General features: G+C 43.0%; 2 protein-coding genes across 3 annotated transcripts in view; one reads left to right on the top strand and one right to left on the bottom strand.

Annotated features, from left to right (window-relative positions):
• Window positions 1-3,403: 3,403 nt before the first annotated feature.
• LOC105524438 (chromosome unknown open reading frame, human C4orf46) lies at window positions 3,404-6,946 on the bottom strand. The gene is made up of 2 exons (XM_011959701.1): window positions 6,308-6,946; window positions 3,404-4,469 (listed from the first exon to the last, which is right to left on the bottom strand). Exons 1-2 carry the CDS (start codon window positions 6,494-6,496, stop codon window positions 4,314-4,316), a joined length of 345 nt encoding a protein of 114 aa, XP_011815091.1. The 5' UTR covers window positions 6,497-6,946; the 3' UTR covers window positions 3,404-4,313.
• The window catches only part of ETFDH (electron-transferring-flavoprotein dehydrogenase), a 35,928-nt gene continuing 34,549 nt past the window's right edge, over window positions 6,796-8,174 (top strand). For both annotated transcript variants that reach the window (XM_011959703.1, XM_011959702.1), the window contains exon 1: window positions 6,796-7,182. In XM_011959703.1, the coding sequence (XP_011815093.1) occupies window positions 7,149-7,182 (34 nt within the window). In that variant the 5' untranslated portion in view covers window positions 6,796-7,148. The remainder of the gene's footprint in view (window positions 7,183-8,174) is intronic.

Here is an 8,174-nt window from a genome sequence, read left to right as displayed (position 1 = left end):
GCCACCATGCTCGACTAATGTTTTTGTATTTTTAGTAGAGATGGGGTTTCATCATGTTGGCCAGGCTGGTCTCAAACTCCTGACCTCAGGTGATCCACCCGCCTCGGCCTCCCAAAGTGCAGAGATTACAGGCGTGAGCCACCACGCCCCACCATAAAGCTCTTAACATAGTACCTGGTACATGTTTCAAACTCAGAATTTTTGAAACGAAACACCTTTTTTTTAATGTTAAGTATTTCATCTTACTGACTTTAGTCTCTTGAGGCTTTAAAAAATTTACATCAGCTGAACGCAGTGGCTCACACCTGTAATCCCAGCACTTTGAGAGGCTGAGGCAAATGGATCACCTGAGGTCAGGGGTTCAAGAGCAGCCTGGCCAACATGGTGAAACCCCGTCTCCACTAAAAATACAAAAATCAGCCGGACGTGGTGGTGCACACCTGTAATCCCAGCTAGTAGGGAGGCTGAGGCAGGAGAATCACTTGAACTGGGAAGCAGAAGTTGCAGTGAGCCAAGATCACACCACTGCACTTCAGCCTAGGCAACAGAGCGAGAATTTGTCTCAAACAAAAATTTGTATCATTTCTTTGGAGTTTGCATAAGGCTGGTAATGGGCTACTTACTAAGTTAAAAACAAATTCTTAAGTCTTTGAGAAAATACTTATGCTTTCAGCTCTTCCCCAACCTCTCCAATGAAGCAAATAGAAATATAAAAAGGTCTAACTCTGTAAACTCTTAAAAAGTGCCCATAGAAAGCTCACAACCTGAAACCAGCAGCTGTCCTAAGTTGACCATAACTCAATAGAATTAGATCAGTAACATGTTTTTGCTTTTCTTACAGGGAAAGACAGATTGAGTTTTAGCATGGAGTTAATCAAATAAATCTGTAGTGGAGGAAATACAATTTCTCCTCAAGCCTCACAAGTTCATAGTTGGGACAGATTCCTATAACAAAAGACAGATTAACAAGAGAAAAACAAGTAATTTTATTTATATATGCAGTGTACATCACACAGGAGAAAACTCAATGAAAAGGTAAAATACAAGTAGTGGCTTACAACTCTGGATTATATAGCATCTTCCACAAAGAATACATTTCAGAGAAGTGTGACAAGACAAAGGAAAGCAGTTTTAGGCTTCCAGAGGCAGAAACTGTGGGAAGGTAAACATATGGCAAGAAACTAACAGTAAGGTTTGTTTGTAGATTCCTCTGGTACTGTCTCAGCTGATTAGAGCCATCTTCTCATCTTGATATCAGGAAAGCATCTTTCTCAAAGAAGTCTGTGTGGCTTGCTACAGGTAGGAAAGGACAGTTAAGATAGCCATTTCTGCAACTACTGTTTCTCAAGTACCTTTAGCTTGAAATAATCAGTATGCCAAATCAGCGTATTTGGGGGTGGCATGTTCAAATTTCCTTCAGATCAAAAGAATAGAAAGGTCAGAATCTGGCCCTTATACAGTAACTGCATGACAGATGTTGCACTTGAAACAATGATCCTCAGAGGAACAGCTATAAATGTGCAAAAATAATTAAAACAAGATTCCAAAATCATGCCATAAACGAAAACAAATTTCAGTTGGACTAAGCATCTAAATGTTAAAAACAAAAATTTTTTAACTTTTGGAAGGCTGAATAAGACTACTTTTATGACATTTCCTATACAAAAAACAGAAAAAGCAAATCATTATGAAAGATTGGTAAGATTACATTAAAATTTAAAAATTCAAGATTTCATAACCAAAATATGAAGACAAACCAGACTAAAAAAGACAGTTGAAACATACATAACAGATTATTAGTATTCAAAATATGTAATATCTAAAAACTGACAAGTAAAAAAACAAAAGAGAAAAATGAGCAAAAATGCCTGTAATCCCAGTGCTTTAGGAGGCGGCGAGATGGGAGGATCGTTTGAGTCCAGGTTTAAGGTTACAGTGAGCTATGATCCTGCCACCACACTTCAGTCTGAGCAATAAAGTGAGATCTTGTCTCTTAAAAAAAAAAAATAAATTTTAAAAAACAAGAATGTTAGAGTATCTCTTAAAAAAAAAAAAAAAAAAAGGAGCAAAAGATATGGCCTTAGAAATCACACACTGCTCTTGCTCAATATCCTGGTAGTTACAAAAGTCAGCACTGTAAAATGCAGGAGAAGGCTACACAGGGGCATGAACACCAGGAGGCCAGGGATCACTGGTGCCATCTGGAGGCTGGCTACCACATACATAAAACAATATTTTATAGCGCTTTTAAAAAATATATTTGTATTAAAAATATAAAAGCACACGCTAGAATATATGCTACCTCTAGAGTTTATCTCTGGGGACTCTAGGGAGGGAGGAAGGGGACAGGATCAAAGAAGTAACAAAACGAACTTCAAATGTATCTAATATTTGCAATTACATATATATGTGTGTCTGAAGAAAATATAGCCAAATCCTAACATTTATTATATCTGCATGGTAGAAATACATGGATTTTCTTGAACTCATTTACCTCTCCTATATCTTTGAAATATGTCAGTAAAAAGTTTTAAGGTAATGAATCCAAAGAAATGGAAATAAAATGTGCTTTTAATAAGAATTTATTTTTACACATTTTAAAAACTGCAATTTTCAGGACATGTAAGAATATTTTTCTAATAGTGAAACAAGCATATTTCAGGACATGTAAGAATATTTTTCTAATCCTGAAATAAGCATTTTGGTACAGAAATCACACCCTATGTGTGATCTTTAACTAAAAAAACTAATCAACAACTATGACCTAATATGTTAAACAAAACTATTCTTTGCCCATCCATCTGTCCCCTCTCATAGCTCCATTGCTGGGCGTTAGAATATAGTTCTGTACATATCTCCATATCTACAAAGAATTAAGATGTCATATCAAAGATGTCCAGAAGTTATATATGGTGGAGAATTAGTTGGCTTAATTGTTGACACACAACACAAAACACCAAAAGCAACATAATATACAAGACGCAAAACAGAACACTGTCACTAAGGTCAAATAATACAAAAAAAAAAAAAAAAAACACATCATTTAAATTTGAAAATTTGATGCATTGCAAACAAAGTAACTTCTTTTTTTTTTTTGAGGCGGAGTCTCGCTCTGTTGCCCGGACTGGAGTGCAGTGGCCGGATCTCAGCTCACTGCAAGCAAGCTCCGCCTCCCGGGTTTACGCCATTCTCCTGCCTCAGCCTCCCGAGTAGCTGGGACTACAGGCGCCCGCCACCTCGCCCGGCTAGTTTTTGTATTTTTAGTAGAGACGGGGTTTCACCGTGTTAGCCAGGATGGTCTCGATCTCCTGACCTTGTGATCCGCCCGTCTCGGCCTCCCAAAGTGCTGGGATTACAGGCTTGAGCCACCGCGCCCGGCACAAAGTAACTTCTTTAGAATTATTATGTACACAACTTGCAAAGCTCAAAAAGTAATAGCACAGAGCCATAAATCTCGTAAGGCACCTTAAAAATAGCCATCAAACATATACAAATATCAAATACAAACACGGTTAAACTGCAAAAGCAGTAACCACAGAAATAAATAGGGGAAAAATATGCATTCTTTCTAGACAGTCTCCTTTTTCTGAAGTCTTTAAAAAAAAAAATAAGTACAAAAAATATTTATCGTATATTTTAAAACCTATCATCAAAGTCCAAATCTCTGTAAAAAAAGAATGTTTTTCTTCAAGTCAATAAAGTTCAGATTCATACATTTTCTAAAGAAACAATGACAGTCTTCATGCTAAATATAGGGGGAAAAAAGCTTTTAATTATGTTTGTTAACTCTTTTATTCAACAAACATTCAGTGAGTACTGTGTGAACCTGTTTTAGGTGCTGAGGATATAGAATAAAGACACAATCCTGAGCTGTAGACAACTTAGCCTAATGGAGCTGGATCCACCACTAGCAACCTTAAAGTTACCTCCCTTGGTCCTTAAGATGAAACGCAATTTCAAACTCTGCCATGCTTAGGATCTTGTTGCAAAACAAATAATGGTCTACCTAGTTTGCTAATGGTAGCACTGTGGCTCTATTAATATTAACCATCTATTGATGAAGTTAACTTTCATAAAGGACTCTATGAAAGTTCAGAGGCATAAAGTATTTAAGGACAAACAAGTACTGGTCCGCAACAAAAACAGCATCGGTATTCTGCTTTCACAAAAGCCAAGAAAACCAAGAAAAATTTCATTCTGAGTATATACAGAACTCCGGGACAGAGGTCATTCTATATGTGTGGTACATGTACAAATATGACATAAGAAGTCTGAATGATTGCAGTCATTATTAAACAACGAAGTATGCCAAATTAGTCATCAGGTTTCAAAGAATCATAGCCTTCTTTCAAGAGGTCTCGCCATGTTTTAAGGAATCGTGCATTTTCAGTACATTTGAAGGTAAGTTCTTCCACTTGAGCTGATACTGCAGATGTGGCTTCAAGAAGTTTGGTTAATGAAAAGGCTGCCTAAAGCAAACAAAAAAGAACTCAGATATAATTTTATTTTTAAAATTCTCATCTCATTTTATAAGTAGTCTAAAAATAGCTTAAGGCTTTGAATCCAATGCCCATGTTATTTTCTTTAAAAGTAATCAATTTTCAAACTACAGCACTGGCTCTTTCAGGGAACCTAAAAAAAATATTTAATATTGAGTAGACTTTGAAGAAACAGGTCTGCTAGAAATACATCCATTATGTCTGAGACATGACAAATCAGTATTTATTTATTTATTTTTTTGGTTTTTTTCTTTCTTTTTTTTTTGAGATGGAGTTTGGTTCTTGTTTCCCGGGCTGGAGCGCAATGGCGTGATCTCGGTTCACTGCAACCTCCCCCTCCCGGGTTCAAGCGATTCTCCTGCCTCAGCCTCCTGAGTAGCTGGGATTACAGGCACGCGCCACAACACCCGGCTATTTTTGTATTTTTAGTAAAAACAAGGTTTCTCCATGTTGATCAAGCTGGTCTCGAATCCTGACCTCAGTGATTCGCCCGCCTCGGCCTCCCAAAGTGCTGGGATTACAGGCATGAGCCACAGCGCTTGGTCCAGTATTGTTGTTTTCTATGAAAATACACTGGAGTCTCAGCTCAACAAGATAACTTGGACCCCTTGACACTAAGTGCCAGAAGTATCTGAGGGATTTCATCATAAATAATTCTTACTGCTACTTGGGTAACATGGGCATTGACCTGTGAACACTTCGAACAATGAAAATGTATAGATCAAAGAACAGAAACTGAGCTCTGACAAATAACATCAAAAAATCACACACAAATGCAGAAAACACTCAGCTCCTGGTGGAAAATTCACTTTTCAGCCAAACGTTTTCTTCACCGATGATATAAAATAAAACATTGTTCCTAAATAACACATTAGCACTTCATTCTACATATTTACTTGCAATCAGTTTGTTCTGCAAAAATAAAAGCTGGATAAGCACTTTAGTCATCCTTAAAAAAATACTTGCGGAAGCAATGAGATAATCTGGTTCATCCCCTAGTTTCCAATCTGCAGGAAAGGTCAGGCCACAGAACTCTCACAGAAGATTACACCCTATATACCTCATTCCACTTGACCCACTCAAGAGAACATAAAACTCCCCTTCCCTGTCTTCTCCCCTCCAGTGGCGTGTGAGTTAGGGTTGGGAGGTGCGGTGCTAGTTTCTGGGGATTCGAGATTTAATAGACTCTATCCTAAGTACACATTCTAGCAATCATACAAAGGGAGGAGTCCTGAACTAAACCGTCAATGAAGCCAATCCACGTGACCTAAACCCTTCAAGCTGAGTCCAGCGCTAAGCAGACCTGGGGCAGACAATGGCATTATCAGCTGTCCCTGGGCAAGTAGCCAACTAGAACAGCAGGCTCTAAGTCCCATGGAAAGAAATCACAGCCTGATCCTAAGCACCCACAGACAGCCAGCAAACCCATGCAGTGAAAACTATTCTCCGATGGGAGAAGAGGAGGCAAAGAGAGCCAGCAACAGGCAGCACAGAGCTGCGTGGCTTCGGGTTACTGCAGATGATTGAAACCAGAAGGCGAGACAAAAAGAAACCAGTAAGGGGTGGGGCGGGAGGAGGGATAACCCCTTAAGGCTCCGCACCACCAAATCTAAAGGGGGAACCCTCAGAGAGGGGTAGCACTTCAGCTGCTGGCATCCTCCCGGCTTCCCGCACGCACGCTCTGGGGCGCAGAAGGGCCGGTCGTCCCGGGTCGTGGGGACTGGGGGACTCCCTAGCCGCGCGAGCCCCGCCGCCGCCGGTCTTCCCAGAGGCGCCGAGGGGGGACGCGGTCCCGACACCACACTCACATCTCCGATCTGCAGCTCCACTTCCTCCAGCGGGTCCACCGTTCGGCCGCTGCTCCTGCTCGGAACTGGCCAGCCCAAACTCACTGGGCCGCCCGGGGAAGATGCTGCAGAGGCGTCTGAAGAGGAGGGAGAAGAGGGAGGCGGCGGTGGCGGCGGCGAAGAAACCTGCAACTGCTCAGCGTCTGCCATGGGGAAGAGCTGGGACCGCGGAATCCGACCCGAGCAGCCGAACCGACACCAACTGTCTTTTAACCACTCGCGCCCAAAGCCGAGAGGCTCCGCCTCTTAGCGCCAGAAATCCCGCCCAGTCTCCTCGTGGGTCTCAGCCCTGGACCACAAAGACTTTTCATTTTTCGGGACAGCCAATCATATGAGTCAGTTCACCTAAGGCCTCTCACGGCTCCTGCGCGAGCCTCCAGTGGGGCTCCAAGGGCACGCGTACAGAAGACTACACCTCCCAGGAAGCCGTGCGCGTCGCCCCGCCTTCTACTGCCTTTCACTGCGCGTGTGTTATGCTGTGGGATTCGTGGACCCCTCTGACCGCGCTCTGGCTGTTTCACCGCGCCCCGGCTGGGACTTGGAGTCCCTTGTCTTTCCCTGGTTTGGTACACGACCCAGAAGCCTCGGCTGGCCGCCGCGTCATCCATGGCGCCGGCGCAGAGCGAGAAGGAGGCGGGAACGCAGTGAAGCAAGAGCGGTCAGCAGAGCGGGGAGGAGAACTGCAGCAGAGTTCTTGCTTTCCGGCAGGTGATGGCGCCCCCCGCGGCCTAGAGGTCCAGCGCCCGCCGCGAGCAGCGGACAGTCCTGTTGTGTCCGACCAAGAGTCCTGGTGACTTTGAACATGCTGGTGCCGCTAGCCAAGCTGTCCTGCCCGGGTGAGAGGAAATGGGCGGTGGGGATAAGTGGAGGAGTTAGGGCAAAAGGGACAAGGCCGGTCCTGGGGGCTGTAGGCACCTCTTGCCCCTTCTCTCATCAGCTTTCTCAGGCTATCTAGGGCGAAGGTCACGCTCCGTCAGCCTGGTGGTGGACCCTGGCTTCCTCCCTCTGGGGTTGCCCCAGTTGAAAGAATTAATATCTAGGCTAAAGGTCAAGGGCAGGGAAAACTTGTCAACACGTCCTCCGCACCACCACCACCTGTCAACACACACACCTCGGTGGACCCCTGAATCCTGAATCCTGGTTCTAATCCTCAAACCTTTGTTGGAAATGGAAAAAACAATCGTATTTGCCCAGTTTTTTCCCTGTCCTGACCTGACTTTCGTCTTCGCAGCCGTCCTAGTTCAGTGTAAAGAAATTGAAGTCTGATCTGTCACATCATGGTTAACATTCATATGTTGACCAAGTTTCCTGAGTGTATCTGGAACCAGGAGTTTTTCTGCGTTGTCTAAAATTAACTTTAAGGGCTGGGCGCGGGGGGAAGCCGAGGCGGGTGGATCACCTGAGGTCAGGAGTTCGAGACCAGCCTGGCCAACATTTTGAAACCCCATTTCTACTAAAAATACAACAATTAGCTGGGCGTGGTGGCCCACGCCTGTAATCCCAGCTACTCAGGAGGCTTAGGTAGGAGAATCACTTGAACCCGGAGGTGGAGGTTGCAATGAGCTGAGATCGCACTACTGCACTCCAGCCTGGGTGACAGAGCCAGACTCTGTCTCAAAAAAAAATAAAATAAAATGAACTCTAAGGGCCTTATCGTGTTATGGGTATTCTTTGAACCATCATGACAGATGAAGTTGGATGGTCTTTTTAAAGTTTTACTTAAATTTTTGTTGTTGTCGTTAATTCAAACAGAAAAGTTCCCGAAAGGATCTCATATTCTGTCATAACTGGCTTAATTTTTTTTTTTTTTTTTTTTTTTTTTGAGGCG

Source organism: Colobus angolensis, unplaced genomic scaffold (genome assembly GCF_000951035.1).
Source record: "Colobus angolensis palliatus isolate OR3802 unplaced genomic scaffold, Cang.pa_1.0 Scaffold5, whole genome shotgun sequence".
NCBI classification, from domain to species: domain Eukaryota; kingdom Metazoa; phylum Chordata; class Mammalia; order Primates; family Cercopithecidae; genus Colobus; species Colobus angolensis.
This window is presented reverse-complemented; position numbering and strand designations above follow the sequence as displayed.

Bases quoted from the DNA above. Each gene is read 5' to 3' on its own strand.
- LOC105524438 (XM_011959701.1), bottom strand. From the start codon at position 6,496: ATGGCAGACGCTGAGCAGTTGCAGGTTTCTTCGCCGCCGCCACCGCCG. The intron at 4,470-6,307 runs GTGAGTGTGGTG...TGTTTGCTTTAG, and splicing joins TGGAGCTGCAGATCGGAGAT to GCAGCCTTTTCATTAACCAA.